The 21,924-nt window shown below is 49.6% G+C and overlaps 1 protein-coding gene across 3 annotated transcripts; it reads left to right on the forward strand.

The window, feature by feature from the left end:
- The first annotated feature begins 6,103 nt into the window (after positions 1-6,103).
- PLD2 (phospholipase D2) lies at positions 6,104-17,804 on the forward strand. 3 transcript variants are annotated; one of them, XM_037066217.1, is made up of 25 exons: positions 6,104-6,131; positions 6,830-6,939; positions 7,027-7,157; positions 7,261-7,403; positions 7,838-7,943; positions 8,026-8,091; positions 8,234-8,292; positions 8,430-8,522; positions 8,614-8,766; positions 9,251-9,400; positions 12,049-12,132; positions 12,274-12,352; positions 13,116-13,226; positions 13,409-13,579; positions 13,960-14,083; positions 14,258-14,376; positions 14,468-14,581; positions 14,708-14,812; positions 15,024-15,112; positions 15,219-15,332; positions 15,487-15,536; positions 15,815-15,949; positions 16,165-16,318; positions 16,709-16,823; positions 17,076-17,804. In XM_037066217.1, the coding sequence occupies exons 2-25, from the start codon at positions 6,831-6,833 to the stop codon at positions 17,298-17,300; spliced, it is 2,799 nt and encodes a 932-aa protein (XP_036922112.1). In that variant the 5' UTR covers positions 6,104-6,131; position 6,830; the 3' UTR covers positions 17,301-17,804. The 3 variants fall into 3 exon arrangements, with proteins under 3 accessions (XP_036922112.1, XP_036922111.1, XP_036922113.1); XM_037066216.1 differs by lacking the exon at positions 6,104-6,131 and adding an exon at positions 6,154-6,274; XM_037066218.1 differs by lacking the exons at positions 6,104-6,131; positions 6,830-6,939 and having other exon boundaries at positions 7,078-7,157; positions 7,245-7,403.
- Positions 17,805-21,924: the final 4,120 nt, after the last annotated feature.

Below are 21,924 nucleotides of genomic sequence, written 5' to 3' on the forward strand. Positions count from 1 at the left end.
ATGTTTAACATTCTGCTTAACATTCTTCAGGGTCTTCCCATTCTGTCTAGAGTGATATTTGAGCCCCTTACCAGGGCCTAGAAGACCCAGCAGTTCCCCTCAATCTTGACATTCCAGTCACTGGCTTTTTTCCCTAGAACCCAAGAGGTTTTGTACTTCATACTTGCTCTTTTTGTTTGTTGCCTGGGGCTGCTCTTCCCTCATTTAAAAAATTATTTTTAGAGCAGTTAAGTCCACAAGCAAGTTGACCAGAAGATACAGCGATTTCCCATGTACCTTCTTGCCCTTACATGCACAGCCGCTCCCACTATCAGCGTCCTGCACCAGAATAGTGCACTTGTTTCCATCCGTGAGCTGACACCGACACATCATTCAGCTCAGCTCTGAATGGCACCTCATCAGAAAGGCCTGCCCTAACCACCTGAAATTTAAGAAACACCATCCCCTCCACCAGGCTCTCATATTACCCTGTTTAGTTTTCTTCATAGCAGCAGTTATTACTCATATTATGCTTATTTGTTTATTGTCTATCTTCTCTACTAGAAAGTAAGGTCAGTGAGAAGAGAGAATTCTTTCTGCTTGGTTCACTGGTATATCCTCAGTACCTGGTAGGGAGTGGACACCTGATATTCACTGAATGACTGTGACAAACCTATCTGCTGTCCTGGCTAGCCCTCAGCCTCTCCAAAAAGCTCTCACCACACTCAGCTCTGAAGCTGTTTCAGCAAACTTCCCACTAGTGACAACTTGGCTCTGCATTAGATCAGCTGCGTCAAATTCACCATGCATGTGTCTGTGCTCCGAATGCTGTACTTCCCACCTCAGCCCCATAACCAAGCCTAGTGCCTTGGCCCCATCTACTCTCTCATCCCAAACACACATGCACATACAAACAGCACTTGGCAACTCTGAGTGTATTTAATGAGAAGATCATGAGGGGCCTGGGGGAGCCAGAGTCTGAGATCACTGAGAAGTGGGGGGAAGGAAGGTTGCCAAGGCTTCCCGGAAGTTCAGCCCCTGGTTGTCCTGTTTAAATGGTGGAGTCATTGGCTGATGCCATGTCATGCAGCTGGTGTCGGAAGGAGAGTCGGGCTTTCCTGCTGAAGTAAGCACCAGACCCTAGGGAGGGTACCCCTCCCTCAGTACCCTCCTCAGTCATAATGGGGGCCATAACTGGGCTGGGGTCTGGATCTGGAGGGGCAGCTGGATCCAGATCTGAAAGGGAGATTGGAAAAAGAAGAGTTGTGAGTCTGGGTCTCCTTCCTTCCCTCTCCCCAACACTCCTACCCCCAGCGAGGAGGAAAGAGGCCAGAGAAGACATCTGGGGATGATAGGAGAGTCTTGGTGGCATCAGCAGGGAGAAAAAGGGAAGATGGTGACAGAGTGGGGCTGGCTTCACTGGCCTGAGACCTGTGCAGTTGCAAAGGGCCCCACATTAGAAAGGCCCCCATGCTGGGTGCAGTGCTCAGGTGTCATCTTGAGATTCTTTTTTTTAAAAGATTTTTTTAAAGAGGTTATTTATTTTCTTTCAGAGAGAGGGAAGGGAGGGGAAAGAGAGGGAGAGAAACATCCATCGGTTGCCTCTCGCACACACCCATCAGGGATGTGGCCTGCAACCCAGGCATGTGCCCTGACTGGGAATTGAACCGACAACACTTTGGGTTCACAGGCCAGTGCTCAATCCACTGAGCCACACCAGTTAGGGCATCAGCCAGGGCATCATCTTGAAATTCTTAATCATTTTTTACTATGGCATCCCACTTACTGATTTTGCATTGGGCCCTACAAAGTATTTAGCCAGCTCTATAGGGAAGTGATAGACCCACCTCCCATCCAGGAAGACAGGCTATCCTTTTCACTAGCCTAAGAATTACCTTTCTCCCAGTGCAGTTTATCTGTTTTGCCTGACAGCCCCCCCACCCACCCTTTTTCCCCAGTCTCTCCCATACCTGCTCTTCTTTCAGTCCCTCGCTGTCTCCGGCACTTACACCATGGGAAACACCATGCCCTCTTGAGACCCATCTCAACAATGGAGGAGACCAGGGTGCTGGGAATGGCCAGGAGGGCCTCAGGAGAAGGGGTGTGGTTTCCAAGCCCCCCCACTGTGGGCAAAACTACCACTTAGCCTCAGACCGCCTGGTGATTATAGGCGCCAGGAGATGGAAGGGGGAGAAGAGGGTGGAGGGATACTACTCTTGAACACCTATCCTTTCGTGCCCTCTTAATTTGGGGGCACTCTTTTCAGTCCACAGGCTGGCGCTCAATCCACAGAGCCACACCAGCCAGGGCTGGGGGCACTCTTACACCTCATGGAACAGCTGGCAGTACAGAGACAGACACAGAGGTGATGGGACAGACAGGTACAGTGAAAATTCACTACAGCCATGCTGGACAACTTGGTGGCAGCCTACACACTGCTGGGGGTTCGTTCATATTTTCAAAGGAGGTTTTAGAATTCCCAAGATGTAAAATTTTGAGAAGTAGTTTATTTTTTGTTAGAACAAGCAACTTTACTAGTCAGGGAAATATTATGTTCTCATTAAATGGTCTGCTGGCTCTTGTCCCCTTTTATGAAGATAATCATAATTGATTAATTACCCTGTGCCAAGTAGGTTCCAGGGACTTGTGCCTGATTTCATTTCATCTCAGCAACAACCCTTTGAGGCAAGTGTTGTTACTATCCTGATTCCACAGATGAGGAACAGAGGCCCTGAGAGGTTAGGTAACTTGCCCAGAGTCACACAGGCAGTTATCAGCAGGGCAGGAATTCCCATGCATTCTCAACAGTCTGACCCCAGAGTCCACTCTGCCACCACACTGAGCTTCCCCAGCATGTCCCAGCCAGGCACTGATGCCCTCAGCCAGGTCTGGGGAGGTGGCCAGAGCCTGCCTGGGCTGGGGGCCTCAGGTCCAGAGCACCCTAACCAAGGACAGTAAATGTCCTCTAGTAGAGCTGGGTACTATTATTCACTGAGGGTGCACTGATGAAGGTGAGAAAGTTGGGAAGCACTGCCGACTACATTGCCTTAGACAGAAGTCGTTGTTGTGTTTTAAGATTTTATTTGTTTATTTTCAGGGAGAGGGGAAGGGAGGGGGAAAGAGAGGGAGAGAAACATCAATGTGTGATTGCCTCTGGTTCTCCCCCAACTGGGGTCCTGACCCTAAACCCAGGCATGTGCCCTGACAGGGAATTGAACCGATCACCTTTTGGTTCTCGGGCCAGCGCTCAATTCACTGAGCCATACCAGTAAAAATTTACACATAATTTAATGCACACATCCTAGTGTACAATCCTATGAGTTTTGACAAGTGTATATATCCACGTGATCACCACCCTAGTCAAGATATAGGACATTTCCGTCACCAAGTCCCTTTATGTGCCCCTTTACAGTCAATCTCTTCCCCACTCCCTGCCACAGGCAACTACTGATCGGATTTCCACCACTCTAGGTTGGTTTTCCCCATTTCAGAACTTAATATAAATGTAACTATATAGTATTACTATATAAATGGAACTATGTAGTATTACTCTTTTGTAATACTTTCAGCATAATGGTTTTTAAATTCACCCATGTTGCATATATTAACAGGCTTTTTTTGTATTAATGGCTTTATTAAGGGATAATTCACACATCATAAAATTCACACTTTTAACCTTTTGTCCAACACCCTTACAAGGCTGTGGTGGCAGCAGCTGCCCTGGAGCTTCCCTATGGCGCCAACGGGGACAAGAAGGTGCCTGACAGTCAGCCGAGAAAGACAAAGACCCAGTGAACAAATCTGGGGGTAAGGCCAAAAAGAAGCGGTCCAAAGGCAAAGCGGAGGACAAGCTCAATAACCTAGTCTTATTTAACAAAGCAGCATACGGCAAACTCCATAAGGAATTTCCCAACTATTAACATACATTTATAAGCCCAGCTGTTGTCTCAGAGACTGAAGATCCACGGTACCCTGGCCATGGCAGCCCCTCAAGAGCTTCTTTGTAAAGGACTTATTCAACCAGTTTCAGAGCACAGAGCTCAAGTAATTTACACCAGAAACACCAAGGGTGGGGGTCCCAGCTGCTGATGAAGATGCATTAACAACACATCCCACCAGCTGTACATTTTGAAAAATAAAACTTTATGAAATAAAAAATTCACCATTTTAGCCCTGGCTGGTGTAGCTCAGTGGATTGAGCGCGGGCCTGTGAATCACGTGATCGCGGTTTGATTCCCAGTCAGGGCACATGCCTGGGTTGCAGGCCAGTTCCCAGGAGGGTACTCATGAGAGGCAACCATACATGGATATTTCTCTCCTTCCCTTCCCCTCTAAAGATAAATAAATAAAGTCTTTTTAAAAAATTCACCATTTTAAAGTATATAATTCAATGGTTTTTACTGTATTTACAGAGCTGTGTAACCATCACAACCAATTCATAATATATTCAGACCCTCAAAAGAAAGTCTGTACCCATTAGCAGTCCCTCCCTCGTCCTCCTCTGCTATTGGCAACCACTAATCCACTTTCTGTCTCTATGGACTTACTTATTCTGGACATTTCATATAAATGAAATCATAGAGAATATGGTCCTTTGTGTCTGGCTTCTCTTTAACTTAGCATGTTTTCAAGGTTCTTCTACATTTCAGCTTAGCAGTACATTATTCTTTTTTATGGCTGAATAATATTCTATTGTTGAGATTAAACTACATTTTGTGCATCTATTCATCAGTCGATAGACATTTGGATGTTTCTACTTTTTAGCTAATTGAATAATGCTACTATGGACATCCCTGTACAAGTTTTTGCATGGACATGTTTTCAGTTCTCTTGGGTATGTGCCTAAAAGTGGAATTAGTGGGCCACATGGTAACTCTATGCTTAACATTTTAAGGAACTATTTTCCAAGATGACTGCACTATTTTATATTTTATTCACTTTTATTGTTGGGTAATAAAGCCTATACACCATAAGTTAATCAAAATCAAAAACTTCTCCTCAAAAAGTACTATTATTTTAAAAGGACAAACCACATTCTGGAAGAAAATATTTGCAATAAATATATCAGATAAAGGAATTGTATCCAAATATATATATAAAGAACACTTACAATTCAATAAGACAAATAACATGGTTTTTAAAAACTTAGCAAAATATTTGAACACTTTACAAAAGATCTACAAATGGCTAATAAGCATAAGAAACATGCTCAACATCATCAATAATCAGTGAAATACAAATAAAACTACAGGGATGGACGACTTTACTTATTAGAATGGCTAGCACCATAAAGCTCAAACGACAGTATCAAATGTTGGCCATTCGTGGAACAACTGAAAATGAAAGATGAAACAACTGTTTTGTAACAGTTTGGCAGTTTGTTACAAAGACGAAGCACAGTTATTATACGACCCAGCAACTCCAATCCTAGTTATTTACCCCAGAGAAATGAAAACATATAATCACACAAGGACTTATACAGGAATGTTAGAGGCGTTTGATATTCACAATAGACAAAAACTAGAAACAGCCCAACTATCTATCCAAAGAAGAGATAAAGAAATATGCTTTACTTTTAAAAAAATTACATTGTCCTTCACAACCTGAAAGTGTCCTTGTTTCCCTCTAGCCTGTAAGTTTTGGGACAGCGGGTTCCGTGGCTGTCTTGTTCACTACTGCACTCTTCACGTCTGGCACGGAGCAAGGGCGCAATGTATATTGAATGAATAAAAGAATGCAAGCTTGCGCACGTTCATGAATTTATGGCCACCATCCCTCGGAACTTTCACCGTTCCTGCCACCTAAAAACGCTGGCCAAAACAAGACCGGAGTGGTTCACTGCCTGCTCTGGAAGGGAGCACCCGCAAGTCCCCACCACGGAGGCTGGTCTCGAGAGGGGCCGGAAAGGGTCCGGGGACCGCGTCAAGGCCGGGGAAAGTGCGCGGCGTCGAGCGCCCACAAGGAGGCAGCAGGGCACAACTGGACCGACGGCGCGGGACCGACAGACGGACTGGCTGACGGAGCTGGCCCCAGGACCGCGCAGACCCACCGCGCAGGAGGCGAACCCCAGGCCACAGGCGGTGCGCCGGGTGGTGGAGCCGGCTGGACTGCGGGCGGCGGGGGCGGGACGGAACAGACGAAATCCCGCGGAGGTGAGGCGGGGGCCGTCCCGCCCCCGAGGGCAGGCCCTGAGCTCCGCTCCGCCCCGGCTCGCTGGGGTGTGGGCTCCCGCTCCGGCTCTTCTGCGATCCATCTGCACGACTCCCCAGCGGCGAAGCTGGCCCGGGCTGCCAGGGTGAGGGGACAGGGGAGGGGGCTCCGCGAAGGGCCCGGGCCCAGGAAGTCGGGCGGGGTCTGGAATGAGCCGGGGCTGCGGGGCCTCCTGACTCAGCTGCACGCTCTGATTTTGGGGTTTCCCTCCCAGGCGGGGAGCGCGTAACTTCCTCTTTTCCGCATGGACCACCGTTCCCAGCCGGCCTGGCCTAGTTTGAGTCCCGGTTCTTCCCAGCCCCTTGCGACCCCGGGTCCCCTTTCCTGGGCTTCTGCTCTGCCCCAGTTCAGAGACATCCGGGCCTGGCTGGGGTTATCTGGCTGCGTGCCCCTGATTAGGGGACGGGAGGCAGGGTTCAGGGGTTCTGGATGAAGGACCGAGGTAGGGGATGGAGGTTAGAGGCAAGTTGGCGGGGCGTTGCTGATGCTGGGGCCATAATCCGAGAGAAAGTGGGAATTATCAGGAGCTAGGCCCATGGGTAAGAGGTGGAACTGAGAGCAATGAAGACGCGTGGGGGTAGGATAGAGAGCAGAGTCCTACAGGGTAGATCATTTCTCTAAGGCTTTCCCATATTCCTAGAATGACGGCTAACCCAGAAAGCCTCTTCCTTTCTGGGGGCGACCTGGACTCCAGCCAGTTACAGATGGAGTCGGATGAAGTGGATACTCTGAGAGAGGGAGAGGACCCAGGTATACGGGGAGGATGACCCTCAGGGAGAGGAGGAGGAGGGAGCCCAGACCTCCTGGAGTCTACACTCTTGCACTTTCTTTCCTTAGCTGACCGAATGCACCCCTTCCTGGCCATCTATGACCTTCAGACTCTGAAAATGCACCCCTTGGTGTTTGCTCCTGGGGTTCCTGTCACAGCCCAGGTGGTGGGCACTGAAAGATATACCAGTGGATCCAAGGTAGCTGGGTTGGCACCAAGGGGCAGGTGTTAAGGGAGGACTGGCTAGAGTTGGGGGCTGTGACCCAACCAGAGAACATCCATTCAGTTCCTCAACCCCCCAGGTGGGAACCTGCACTCTGTATTCTGTCCGCTTGACTCATGGTGACTTTACCTGGACAACCAAGAAGAAGTTTCGTCATTTCCAGGAGCTACACCGGGACCTCTTGAGACACAAAGTCTTGATGAGCCTGCTCCCTCTGGCTCGGTGAGGGAGAATCAGACTGCTTCCTGTGAAGGACAGGTTCAGCTCACCCTGTGGCAGCATGAGTTGTTATTGTCCCAGGCCCCGGTTAGGTCTTCTGCTGTCTCACCCCTGGCCCCAACCTTTCCTCCTCGAGATACTTTTCCTCCCACAACTCTGTCTACTGGGCTCCCTCCTCTGGTCCTGGTTATCAGGAAACCTTCCCTGCTTAGCTCTCTCTGTCCACGGTTCTGTGCCAGTATCCCAGCCGGGTTGGATGCCCAAAATGCCCTTGGTAGCCACCCCCATTTCTTGTCTCTGTTCTTGGCATAGGGGGCCCTCCTTCTGTCAGCCTCCAGGTCTCCTCCCTTTCTCCAAGGCCCCATCTCCAGTGCTTCAGGAATCCAGGCCCTGAGTTGCCCAGCTCTTTCTTGACCCTCACCCCTTCCTTTCCACAGCTTTGCTGTTCCCTATTCTCCAGCCCCAGAGGAAGCCGACAGAGAGATGCCTTCTCTACCTCGAGCAGGTCCTGAGGGCTCCACCAGACATGCATCCAGCAAACAGGTGCAACTGGACACCTTCGGGAAGGTGTTGGTGTGTAAATGGTTCTGGTCCTATCTGTCTCTATCTCCCATTTCTACTTCAGAAATACTTGGAGAATTACCTCAACCGCCTCCTGACCATGTCTTTCTACCGCAACTACCGTGCCATGGTAAGATTCAGGGGCTGGTTGCCCAGGTCTCCTTAGGTGGAGCAGGATAATCAGACCCCCAAGGAGCAGAGGACTGGGGTCAATAGGGTCTGAGGGGCTGAAAGCCAGAGTCTGTCCTCTGAGCCTTTGTTTTCTTCTGCAGACAGAGTTCCTGGAAGTCAGTCAGCTGTCCTTTATCCCAGACCTTGGATCCAAAGGACTGTAAGTGTCTGACACTCCTCACCTAGGTGTCTGTAAACTTCTGAATCTCTCCCTGCTGGAGAATGGGGAGTACAGTGAAGAGTGGGCTAGGGGATCTGGATTCCCCATCCAGCATCTGTTCCTGATTTTTCCCACAGGGAAGGGGTGATCCGGAAGCGCTCTGGTGGCCACCGTGTTCCTGGCCTTACCTGCTGTGGCCGAGACCAAGTTTGCTATCGTTGGTCCAAGAGGTGAGGTCTGGAGTTGGGCAGCTGGGCTCTGAGTGGGGGTGGAAGGAGATCCCAAGGGCAGGGAGGAACAGATGGAGACCTTCTGCTCCAGGTGGCTGGTGGTGAAGGACTCCTTCCTGCTGTACATGTGCCTCGAGACTGGTGCCATCTCCTTTGTTCAACTCTTTGACCCTGGCTTTGAGGTGCAGGTGGGGAAAAGGAACACGGAGACGCGGTACGGCGTCCGGATCGACACCTCCCACAGGTAAGACCTCCCTTGTGTGACAAATACCTGGGGAGTACATTGCCAGCCTCAGGCCCCGAGGGGAGTTTCGTGGAAGAGCTCATGGAAGGAGGGAAGGCCTTTCCATGATTTGGCCATTATTTGGAATTGGCCATGATTTGGAACCAGGGAGCTATTCTCACCAGATGCTTGGGACTGCTCTTAGAATCCAGGCCCAGAGAAAGGGGCTGAGTAGAAGCATGGGGGAGGGACCCTTGGTGGAAAAGAAATGCACTCCATTCACTCATGTATTCATTTAACAAACCTGAGTGAGTGCCTGCCACAACACTAGGTGAGAAGAACCTGGATATGAAAAAGGCAGATACGTACCCTGTCCCTATGGAGTCATGATGTAGGGACTAAGGGAGAAAGTGGGAAGGAGGTGATGGCTGAAGTGAAGACGCTTCTGGGCCAGGCCAGAGGTACCATATGTGAGGCCTGTGGTCCATTTCATCATGCTGTCTAGGTCGCTGATTCTCAAGTGCAGCAGCTACCGGCAGGCGAGGTGGTGGGGCCAGGAAATCACTGAGTTGGCCCAGGGCCCAGGCAGAGATTTCCTGCAGCTGCACCGGCATGACAGCTATGCTCCGCCCCGGCCTGGGACTTTGGCACGGTGGTAAGACACTGGCGTCCCTTCTGCGCTTGTCCGTGGCCTTCTCGACCCCCTTGGTGTTGACTGAGTCCTTGATTGTCTTTTATCTCCTTTGACCTCAATAACCTTCCCCTTTGATTTCTTGAAGCTCCCTGGCCCCCTGGCCTCTTTTACCACACTGTTCTCTCTGATTCTTCTCTGATGTTTCTCACGCTCAAACTTGATAATCTGCTCTGATTCCTGAATAATCTGACCTCCCGTGGTCTTTTGAATCCACTTTTACTGACCAGACTTTGTGTTCTCTATGATCTCCTCACAGAGATCTCCAATTTGTCCGTTTCATTTAATAGGCATTTTCTAAGCATGACTCTATGCCATATCCAGTGGCAGGAGTAAGACACAGTCCAGTCAATGATTCAGTCATGAAACAATGGGAGCACGCCCGCCATGCTGGTGGTAGATACAGGTACAACCACAGAGGAGCGGCATCTGCCGCACTGTGGGAATGTCAGGACTGGGCTTCCAGAAGGCAAGATAAAGAAAATGGAAAAGGGCAGTCCATGCACAGAAGCTAGAAATAGCCTGGTGTGTTTGGGAACCACAGGTCTGACTGTTGTTGCAGAGTGAGGAGTAACCAGAGAAGAGTCTGGGAATCGGCAGCCCCTGATCTGTCCCCTCATATGAAGATGAGGAGGTTGACTTTTTTTTTAAAGATTTTATTTATTTATCTTTAGAGAGGAAGGGAAGGAGAGAGGGAGAGAAATATCAATGTATGGTTGCTTCTGGTGTGTCCCCTGCAGGAAACTGGCCTGCAACCCAGGCATGTGCCCTGATTGGGAATTGAACCGTGATTGTCTAGTTCTCAGGCCCGTGCCCAATCCACTGAGCTACACCAGCCAGGGCAGGAGGTTGACTTTTATGATAGGCAGCGGGGGAGTCATGAAAGGTGATGTTGAGATGTTTTTAACATAAGAATAATGATAGCTAGGCCCTGGCTGGTGTAGCTCAGTGGACTGAGTGCGGGCCTGCGAACCAGACGATCGCGGTTCGATTCCCAGTCAGGGCACATGCCTGGGTTGCAGGCTGGTTCCTTGCAGGCTAACTACCATCAGGGGACGCACAAAAGGCAACCATACATTAATGTTTCTCTCCCTCTCTCCTTCCCCTCTAAAGATAAATAAAAAAAATGTTTAAAAAATAAAAAAAAAGAATAATGATAGCTAATATGTACTTAAGTAGCACGTATTATGTGCCAGGAACTATTCTTATTGTTTTATATGTATTAACTTATTGAATGTTCACACCAACCCTACAAGGCTGGTATAGTTATCCCCATTTTACAGGTGAGGAAACAGAGGCAAGAAGTAGTTAAGTCACTCACCCAGGGTCACATAACTTGTAAACAGTGGAACCAGGATTCAAACTCAGGCAGTCTGGGTTAAGACCCTGCTCTTAACCATCATCCTAGAATGTTATTAAAAAGTCAGAAAGCATGGAAACGAAGTCCCACTCATTGCACAATCCTTTATTCCCTTTATCCCCAGCCTTTACTTCTTCCCTGTAGTCCCTCCCAACAATCCGTTTTCTCACCTCAGAAGTAACCCTGGCAACAGTTAGAAATTTATCCTCCCAGATTTTTTCCAGCTTGTGTGTTACTTTTTGTTTTAATGTAAATGAGGTCCTGTGCTCTTCTGTAGCATATTTTTCACTTAATACGTGTATTAGAGATTAGGCATATAAGTTACTTCCCGTTTTTTACTTTTTTCCCCCATTTTTCACTCTTGTGTTTTTTGAAGATGTTATTTATTTATTTTCAGAGAGAGGGTAAGGGAGAAAGAAGGAGAGGGAGGAAAACATCAGTGTGCAAGAGAAACATTAATTGGCTGCCTCTCACATGCCCCCATCTGGGGCCTTGGCCCACAACCCAGACATGTGCCCTGACTGGGAATCAAACCGGCCATCTTCCAGTTCTCAGGCTGGCACTCAATCCACTGAGCCACACCAGCCAGGGCCTGTTTTTCACGCTTATAAACAATGCCGTAATGAACATAATCTTTGCCTAAGCACTTAATAGGATATATTCCTAGGAGTGGAATTACTATGTGTATTTAATGGTATTAAAGGATATGTACATTTAATATTCTGATTAATACTGCCAAATTGTCATCTGAAAGGGTTATGAACAACATACTCATAGTCTATGAGAATACCCACTTCCTGTTACGCTAGCATTGAATGCTCCCGATTTTAATTTTTGTCAATCCAGTGAAAGTTATTTAATTTTACATCAGTTTTCTTATTTACTAGTGAAATTGAACATCTTTCCTTATGATTGACCATTTAATTTCCTCTGTGAACTGTCAGTTCTTATTCTCTGTTCACTTTTCGGTTGGTTTATATGATCTGTTGGAAGTCTTTACATGTGATATGTTAATCTTCCCAGTCTTTAGTCATTTTCTTTAGTTTGTAATCTTCTTTAATTTTTAATTTTATTTAGCTCATACTAGCAAATTTACTCCACTTTGATACATTTTATACCATCTGACTTCTCTGATCACTCTTGAGCTTTGACCCTGCTGTCACCTCTGACCCATGACTATCCTCTGGTCTTCACTCTCCAGAGCTTTCTGGCTTCTGACTTCCCTGACCTCCTTGGCTTGGCCTCCCCCCAGGTTTGTGAATGGGGCAGGTTACTTCGCTGCTGTGGCAGATGCCATCCTGCGAGCTCAGGAGGAGATTTTCATCACAGATTGGTGGTGAGTCGGGGGAAAATCCCAAGCAAGAAGGGGCGGGAAGGGCCTATGACACAATAATTTATGGGTCACAGGAGAGAACTGAGAGGAAGCAGTGGCTAGTTGTCTGGGGCTTAGCTTACCCTCTCACCCCCCGAATCCCAGGTTGAGTCCTGAGATTTACCTGAAGCGTCCAGCTTATTCAGATGACTGGAGATTGGACATTATGCTCAAAAGGAAGGCGGTGAGGAGAGTGGTCAGGCTGGAAGGGAGGTGTGGTGGGGGTTGCCTATGGGTGGAGGTTGTTTAGAAGGGACCAAATCATGGAGGAACATAGGAATCTGAGGCTTCAGCAGGAGGAAATGTGCCCACCCTGCCTCAGGGTCCAGCAAAGCATCACCTCCTCCTCTTCTCTAAGGAGGACTGACACCTCCCTCTTTATGCTCTTCTTCTACCTGGTATGGACTTTCCTCCTGGTATACATTGCACTTTATAGTGTTACCTGGGTGTGCGATGTCTATTTCTCACTGGATTGCTTAATGTCACTAGTTCTGGGACAAGGCACAGTGCCTGCCATGTTGGAGGCATCCACAGGTGTTGATGGATGGGAGGAAAGATAAGTGGATGATGGAGAGTGGATAGGTGAAGGGATGGGTAAATAATGGAGAGGGAGATATGTGGAAGGATATGAGTTTGGAAAGGTGGATTAGTAGGAGGGTGGGTGGGTAGTTGGATGGGCAGTAGGTAAGGGGATGAGTCAATGGGAAGATGGATGGACAGATAATGGTAGGTAATTGGGTAGATCTGTAGGTGTATGAGTGACTGAGTGGATTGCTCACCCATTGCTAAGTGACAAAACGCAATGCAGGGTGTAAGTGGCAGAGCATTGAGTCTCTAGGCTGGGTGGAGGGACATCCAGGAATCCTGAGCAAGGGGAAGGGTTTGACAAGGTGGGAAGGGGCCATTCTGAGAGAAGCATTAGGATCTGAGACCCTGCACACCACCAGGAGGAGGGTGTCCGTGTGTCTGTACTGCTGTTTAAGGAAGTGGAGTTGGCCTTGAGCATCAACAGTGGCTATAGCAAGAGGGCACTGATGCTGCTGCACCCCAATATAAAGGTAACTCATGCCTCAGAGACCCCTCCTACACTACAGCCCTTCTCACCACACTTCCCCATCTTCTTCACCCTCCCTTTCCTTAAACATCTTATCCTTCTAACTTTCCATCGTCCTACCAACATCCCCTCTTGTCTATCTCTCACCAAAGCCCACCCTCATGACCTCTTCCATGCTTGCTCCAGGTGATGCGCCACCCAGACCATGTGACACTGTGGGCCCATCATGAGAAGCTCCTGGTGGTGGACCAAGTAGTGGCCTTTGTGGGAGGGCTGGATCTTGCCTATGGCCGTTGGGATGATATGCACTACCGACTGACTGACCTTGGAGACTCTACTGAATCAGCTGCCCCAGAGGTAACCCCCTAAGGCCTTGCTGAACTTCGCCAAACTCAGCTAACTGAAATTCATAGCCCTTCTCAGCTTTCCTTTCCCTTTCAGTCATTCCAAGCGCTGCCCACACTCAGTGTTCCTTGGCCCTCCTGGAACCACTTTTAAGATATAATGACCCAGTCCCTTTCCCATTTCCACTAACCACTCTCCCCCCACACACCAATTTCTCTAAGAAGTGCAGCCGAAGGGGAGGGCTGGGAAATCAGACTGTTTCATTCTTACTCTCTGGGTCTCTGTGTCTCTGTCTCACACCCCTTCAGTGTTCCTATCTTCTGTTTGGCCCTGGCTCTGTATGGCCCCCATGACCTCCCCTTGCCCACGGCTTGGGTGTGTTCCCCTCACAGCCTCCCATCCCGTGCTCAGACTCTCCAGCCATCCCAGACCACCCTCACAGCCAGTTCTGGCTGGGCAAGGACTACAGCAATCTTAACATTAAGGACTGGGTGCAGCTGGACCGGCCTTTTGAGGGTGAGGATCCCCAAGGGCTGGGAGCAGGGGACAAAAGTCCGAGCTGGGACTGAGAAAGGGGCAAGCTGGGTCAAGGATAATGCAGACTTCCCTTTGGTCAGCTCCTCCTCTCTGCTTCATGTGTCCCCAAGAGACTATCCCTGACCTCTCTTCTGACTCTTCTGGTACTCCCAGATTTCATTGACAGAAAGACCACACCCCGCATGCCATGGCGGGATGTTGGGGTGGTTGTCCATGGCCCACCTGCCCGGGACCTGGCCCGACACTTCATCCAGCGCTGGAACTTCACCAAGGTGCTCACTCCCTCCTGCTGGTGCTCGAGATTGGGAGGGAGCCAGGCTAAGCTTGCCCCCTCCCACTGACTCTGCTGGTCCTCCACCTCAGACTACCAAGGCCAAGTACAAGACACCCATGTACCCTTACCTGCTGCCCAAGTCCACCAGCACTGCAAACCAGCTCCCTTTCACACTCCCAGGGGGGCAGTGCACCACTGTGCAGGTGAGACCCCAATTTCAGCCTGCCCCAAGTCCTTCCTCCCTTTAGTCCACTTTCCTTGACCTTAGAGTACCCCAGACTCCTGCCCTCCTGGGGTCAGGAGCCACATCACATTTACTGTTGCCCCAGGTCTTGCGGTCAGTGGACCGCTGGTCAGCAGGGACTTCGGAGAACTCCATCCTCAATGCCTACCTGCACACCATCAGGGAGAGCCAGCACTTCCTCTACATTGAGGTCTGACCAGGGGGAGGAGGGAAGAAAATGGAGGAGGTATCCCAGGAGGGAGACTTCAGATGTCAGCGGGATCACTGTTGTGGGTTGGTGTGAAAAGCAGAAGTCTGGGATGGGGACCTAGACTGAAGATGAGGATGGCAGCTGAGAGCTGAGGGCAGGGCCAGGGCCAGGGACCTGGTGCTGATGCCTCCCTTTTTGGTCCCTGCCCCAGAATCAGTTCTTCATTAGCTGCTCAGATGGACGGACAGTTCTGAACAAGGTGGGAGATGAGATTGTGGACAGAATCCTGAAGGCCCACAAGTAAGGTGGATTGGCAGGAGGTGGGAGATTGTGGGTGTGACTTAAGCCCACCTGGGGGGTGGGGCTTTGGGGAGAAACCACCCCTCTGACTCTACCCCTTCCCCAGACAGGGGCAGTGCTTCCGAGTCTACGTGCTTCTGCCCCTGCTCCCAGGTTTTGAGGGTGACATCTCCACAGGGGGTGGTAACTCCATCCAAGCCATTCTGCACTTTACCTACAGGTGACTTATGGGGTCTCCATGGCCCCATTCACCCATGCCTCCCTCCTGGTTCTAGTCCAACCCCTTCCCACTAGACTTTTGAGGTCTGCCTCTCTCCTGACATCCCCACCCCCTCCTCCAGCCTTCATTTCTCTCACTCGTTCTTTTCCCTCAGGACCCTGTGTCGTGGGGAACATTCAATCCTACATCGCCTCAAAGCAGCCAGTGAGTTCTGGGGTCTGGGGGCTCAAGCCCTGGACCCCTGGGGAAGGGGAGATCGAGGACCTGGAGACTCAGGTGAAGGGAAGGAGTCTATTATACCTGTGTGCTTCTGGGGCTAATACCCTGAGACCACAGGTGGTCTGTCAGCGCTGGAGGGAGAGAAGTATATAGACTAGGCTGTAAAGGGCTTCTGAAATGAGGAGGTGGGTGGGACAGGGCTTCCCCTGCACTGCGGGGCACCCCACACCTCACTCCCCCTCCCCATCTTTTTTGCTTAACAGTGGGTACACTGTGGCGGGACTATATGTCTATCTGTGGACTGCGCACCCATGGAGAGCTGTGTGAGCACCCAGTCTCAGAGCTCATCTATATTCACAGCAAGATGCTCATTGCAGATGACCGGACGGTCATCATCGGTCAGTGCTGGATCTGGGCCCCTGGCAGCAAGAGCAGGGTGGGAGAGGTGGAGCAGGACCCAGTCGGGGGCAGTGGGATGACTGCCACTGAGGCCCAGTTGGGGATGGAGGCCAAAGAAGGTGTGTTGCTCACAGGCATGTGCTCTGGTAGAGGTGATGGGGTGGAGGGGTCCCCTGGCCTCAGGCAGACACAATGTGTTCTGTATCAACCCCAGGCTCTGCGAACATCAATGACCGGAGCCTTCTGGGAAAGCGGGACAGTGAGCTGGCCGTGCTGATTGAAGACACAGAGATGGAGCCATCCCTCATGGATGGCATGGAATATCAGGCAGGCAGGTTTGCCTTGAGTTTGCGGAAACACTGCTTCAGGTAGGTAGAGGCCTGCTTGGGTGCTAGATGGTGTGGTGGGAGGTGGAGGGGTGGGGGTGGAGGGTCTGCCTGTTGAGCAGGTGGGAGAATTGTTTAGACATAGTGTTGGATTTCTCAGTAGGCAGACTACTCAACTTTGAGGTGCCAGCAAGGTAGAGACACCCCCAAAATGAGAAAAGTACTTTTAAAATAACTTGGTGTATTTTTAAAGCATCAAAGTAGTCACCAAAGTAGAGACAAATGAAGGCTCTGTTGGACTCATTGACACTATTTTATTATTTAGCACTGCATCCATTCTGAATGACCTGGGTAGGCACAGTATAACTTCCCTGGTATTCAGGCTCTCTAAGGACCTTAATCCAGCCCTGCTTGGACCCCTTTCCCCTGTAGCGTGGTTCTCGGGGCAGATGCCCGGCCAGATCTGGATCTCCGAGACCCTGTCTGTGATGACTTCTTTCAGTTGTGGCACGATACAGCTGAGAGCAATGCTAATATCTATGAGCAGGTAGGCATTGAGGGGAGTGGGCCAGAGGGGATTTCATGGATTATCCTGTTCGGGGTGGGATGGAGAGAAGCCACACCACACCACCATCCCCAGAAGGGGCATGGGAGTCTGGGGTCATATCATAGGATTCAGTGGCTCAGGGTTGGTGTGCCGGGAGATGGTGTGAGGATGGGGGCGTTCAGTTCAGCTGGGTTAGGCTCTTGGCAAGATCTCCCCAAACCTTATTGGCTTCCATACCTCCTCCCCCTCCAGATCTTCCGCTGCCTGCCATCCAATGCCATACGTTCTCTGAGGGCACTCCGGGAATATGTGACCGTGGAGCCCCTAGCCAGGGTCAGCCCTCCCTTGGCCCAGTCTGAGCTCACCCAGGTCCAGGGCCATCTGGTACACTTTCCCCTCAAGTTCCTGGAGGATGAGTCTTTGTTGCCCCCGCTGGGTAGCAAGGAGGGCATGATACCCCTAGAAGTATGGACATAGCTGCACCTCCAGCCAGAAGAGGTCCCTAGCTGCTGGGCTCGAAGTCTGGCTCCCTGCCTCCTGACCTTGAGGACTGAGGGCAGCGCCTTTTGAGACCTGTGGGAGGCAGCATCTCTGAAGGGAAGGAGAGAAGTGACAGAGGACCCTTTCATGAGAAGCAGCCAAAGAGGACACTCCCACCCCTGGGGTAGTGAGACAGGAGGGGGTCCCAGAGAAGTTCATCCTTCCTGCTGCCCAATTCAAACCACTGCTACAGAGGAGAAGCAAACCTGCCTCTTGCCAGGAAAGCCTGGGGCGAGACTGCCCATCCTTCCCTTCCTCTGCCCCAGGGCCTCTCCCAGCCCATTGCTGAAAGGTAGAGGGAAGGATGAAGCCACTCCTGGCTTCAGCCCTCACAGAGAGGAGGGCTAGAGGGTGCATACTGAATCCCTCCACCAACCTGCTGACAGACACTAACTTTATATCAGTTTAATAAGCATTTCATAAATAAAACAGTAGAAAACATCCATGCCTCTTCCTCAGTCAAACTGAGTACTTGTCTCAGATACACCCCCCCCCCCCCTTACACAGAGCACCAGGCTTCTTCACCTTCTTGCCACCCCACCCCTTTCTTCCTGCTGTCTCCATCTCCATTGTACTTGTCTGCAGCTTTAGGAGCTCCATCACCTAGCTGCTGGGAGGAGAAGTTCACACAGTGCTGCCCGGGTAGAAGGAAACCTGGACCCCTGGAGAACAGGGGGCTGATGTTGCAGCTGCAGTTGAAGGCAGTGCACAGAGAAGATCCTGAGGGATCTGCTTTCTGTTCCTCAAGTGACAGCACAGGGAGAGGCTCAGGGAAGCCCCTTGTAAAGCGGCTAAGGGCATCGACTTAAAGTCAGAAAGAACAGGGTCCATATCCTGGAGTTATCACTTAACAGCCAAGGTGCCTTTTCAAGTCATCACTTCTGGGCCACAGTGATCCCAACTGGGAAATGGGAATGATACTTACATAACTGGCTTGCTGTAAGATTCAGTCCTTGACTTAAATATTTACTGAGCACCTGCAATTTGCCAGACACTGTTCTAGACTCACAGAAGTGAGTACAATAAGTCCCCACCCTCATGGGGCCCCCTTAGGCACATATGTCCTGAAGCCTCACTGTCCAGTAGAGTAGCCACTAGCCACATTTAGCTATTTATCTTTAAATTAATTAAACCTAGAATAATTAAAGATTTCATGTATCATTTACACTAGCCACATTTCAAGTGTTCACTTGTTGCTAATGGCTAGCATATTGGACTGTGCAGGTAGAGAGAAATCATTTCCATCCTTACACAAAGTTCTATTGGATGGTGCTGGTCCAGAGGAGAAGAGAGAGAATAGAGGCTATAGTCCACAGAGAGTATATAGCATACACCAGATCGAGAATGGTTATCTCCTAGGGTGGGTGGAGGAAAAGGGTTAACAGACAGGTATACAGAGAGCACTTCAAGTGAATCAGTGACTTGTATTTCTTAAGCTGAGTGGTAGGTATATGAACTTTTATTATATATAATCATATCTTTGTATATATCTGAAATATTTTGCAATTAGAAAAAGTTTAGCACATGTCCTGGCTCTTGCCCTTCATTCCCCCAAGCCCCATTCCACAGTCCCTAATTGACCACAGGGGAGTAGAATGAGGAGTTTAGGAAGCTTTCCTGGAAGAGGGGTGTGCTGGTAGGCGACGTGGAGAGAGGAAATGCTGTTGTCTCGTTCCCATCCTTTCAAGCCCAGTCCTTCCTCTGAAGAAGCTATTTCCATACACGAAATCCCCCCTCCCACATTTAGCGGTCCCCTGGTACTAATTGTCATTCTGCTAATTAGCCTCATTGTCAGCACTAAGTGCCTCTTTCCCTAGGGTACCATTACCTCATTAACTGTGGAGTGGGGTGGAGGCAGCGCTGCTGGGGCTGGGCCAGGGCCTGGGGCTTGGTGGGCTTCTGTGGCACACTGCCCGTCTACCTTCCCCTCCCTCCACACATCAGTCCTGAGTTTTTTAAATGGAGGCCACCCCAGTGCAGGGAAAAGAGCAGTGGGCCTGGAATTGGACGAGTCAGCTCTAGACAGCAATTTTCAACCTTTTTCATCTCACAGCACGCATAAACTAATTACTAAAATTCTGCAGCACACCAAAAATATGTTTTTTGTCAATCTGACAAAAAAAATAGGTATAATTTTGATTCATTCACCCAGACAGCTATTGTATTGGCTGTTGTAATTTTTTAATTTGACAATCTAAGGGTTTTCCCTTAGTGCCCCTGACTAAATAATCAGGTATTACATGTTGTAAAATTTCTTGTGGCACACTGGTTTAAAATCGCTGCTCTAGATCCAGGTTAAAGAGAGTGAATTCAGCCTCCCAAGGTGGGTGGGAGGCACTGAGGGCGACTGGGCCTGTGTAAAATGTTCATTCTTCGCCCAGGGGTACCACAATTTGTCTTACTTTTAATATATTAACTTCATGTCTGATCTCTACATTTTAATTAAGGACACACATGCACACACACAGAAGTGGCAAAAATAGGTTAGTGATAACAATAATACAATAATTAATAAATAAATAATACTCCTTGGGTGGGTAGCTCAGTTGGTTTGAGCGTTGTGCCAAGGCTGTGGGTTTGATCAAACCCAACATGCCAAGGCTGTGGGTTTGATCCCTGGCCAGGACATACGCAGAAGTCAAGCAATGAATGGGTGAATGGGTGGAACACCCAATCGGTGTTTTTCTCTCTCTCTTTCATCAATAAAAAGAAATAATACAAGAATATGCGCTTGCTGGTGTGGCCCAGTGGATTGAGTGCTGGCCTGTGAACCAAAGGGTCGCTAGTTTGATTCAGGGCACGTGCCTGGGTTGCAGGCCAGGCCCCCAGAGGGGGCACGTGAGAGGTAACCACACACTGATGTTTCTCTCCCTCTTCCCCTCTGTTTAAAAATAAATAAAATCTTTTTAAAAATACAAGAATAAACTATGTGTTTCATATACTCACAACTGTAAACCCACTTTGCCAACCCCTGTATATATAAAAGTAGAGAATTAAGATGACGAAGCCTCTTGTATCTGCCAAATCTGTACTCCAGCTTTGGTAATTATCAGCAGGGGTCCAATCTTGTTTTCCTTTCCCCCAGATTAACTGCCTCTCAGAGTTTGGATGGCCATTTATCCATTTATCCTATCACTCTGATCTTCATTTGCTCATTCAACGATTCTGTATCTCTTAATTGCACACTGCCTCTGAGTCAGGCATTAGTAAGTTTATTGAGGACATAGTATATGTCAAGTGCTTTTCATACCTAATTTTATACTACCTTCCTTGTTACTGTCTCTATTTTATTTCTATTCTACAGATGATAGACTTGAGCCTCATAGAAATTTAACGACTGCCAAAGCACTAACTTCAAATTCTTTGTTTTTGACCTTGAATTAATATATATCACAGTAGCTGGTAGTTAGCCTGCAAGGAACCAGCCTGCAACCCAGGCATGTGCCCTGACTGCGAACCAGAGGATCGCAGGCCCGCGCTCAATCCACTGAGCTACGCCAGCCAGGGCCAAGGGCTTTTCATTCAAATTCTCCTAAGTGATGTTTTCATTAAGGCTGGTGGTGGGGTCTTGCAGAGATAGTATTGTTTTTGGAAGTGATCTTGAAGATCAGCCTTCTCCTTCAACATCACAGCAAAAGGCCCAGAGAAGCAAAGCAACTTGCTCAAGGTCACACACCATGTCAGTGGCAAAACATAACTCCTTAGCTGGGCTCCAGGGAGGCTAATGGCTGGGGGTGCTGTGCCAACATGGGTAGACCTAGGGTGACCCAAACAAGATGCGAAGGGGTTAGACAGATTCCTCCTTCTCCCCACCTCTCCCTGCCACCCTTTCCCCTACACGTAGCTCCAGTGATTAGCCAAAGAATAATTATTGAAACAATTCCTTTGTATAGCACAAGCGGTTTCAGAGATTAAGGTCTTCGGTAACAGTACCTATCTTGAGATCTCAGATCCCCTCCTCAACACTACCCCCTCCAGCTAGGGAAGGGATTAAAGGGCATTCCTAAGGCAGCCAGTCCCACCCATTGCACTCCCCAACTCCTCTGTGGCTTCTCCAGCCAAGTTCTCACTGAGGCCCCTCCTTCAGCGGCTCCACTGTTGCCATGGCAATTAGGTGGGTGGACAGCCCATCCTATCTAGAGGCCACCCAAGCCTCGCGTGGGGAGTTACCATAACAACCCCCCTAGTACTAGAGGGGGTTGGGTTCCTCCTCCTTCTTCTGCAAATAGAGAGGTGGGTGGTTTGATTGGCAGCTGGGCACACGAAAGAGGAGGTAAAGGGAAGGAAAGGCGTCAAAGGAGAGCCAAGAAAAAAAACGGGGGAGAGAGAGTATAAAATAGGGGAAGAGAAGGAAACGCATGTGCGCACGCGCAGCAGCTGGTGGGCGCGCTCCACGGCCTCCTCGGCCGACGCCCACTTCTTTCAAGCCAGGCTCGCGCGGTCAGTCGGTCTTCACGCGCGCCTTTCTTTATCTCTCCTGCGCTTGCGCGCAGGTGTCGGTGCCTAGGGGGAGGGGGAGCCCTACGCGTTCGCGTCACGTTCTCTCGTCTACCCTCCCGGC

This window comes from Sturnira hondurensis, unplaced genomic scaffold, assembly GCF_014824575.4.
Source record: "Sturnira hondurensis isolate 20B ecotype Veracruz unplaced genomic scaffold, ASM1482457v3 Scaffold0016587, whole genome shotgun sequence".
In the NCBI taxonomy this organism is placed as follows: Eukaryota; Metazoa; Chordata; class Mammalia; order Chiroptera; family Phyllostomidae; genus Sturnira; species Sturnira hondurensis.

What these genes read in the sequence shown, in the direction of transcription:
- PLD2 (XM_037066217.1), top strand. Translation starts at nt 6,831, where the DNA reads ATGACGGCTAACCCAGAAAGCCTCTTCCTTTCTGGGGGCGACCTGGAC. An exon ending in GATATACCAGTGGATCCAAG is followed by an intron (nt 7,158 to 7,260) that starts GTAGCTGGGTTG and finishes TCAACCCCCCAG; the next exon opens with GTGGGAACCTGCACTCTGTA. An exon ending in TTATGCTCAAAAGGAAGGCG is followed by an intron (nt 12,353 to 13,115) that starts GTGAGGAGAGTG and finishes GCACACCACCAG; the next exon opens with GAGGAGGGTGTCCGTGTGTC.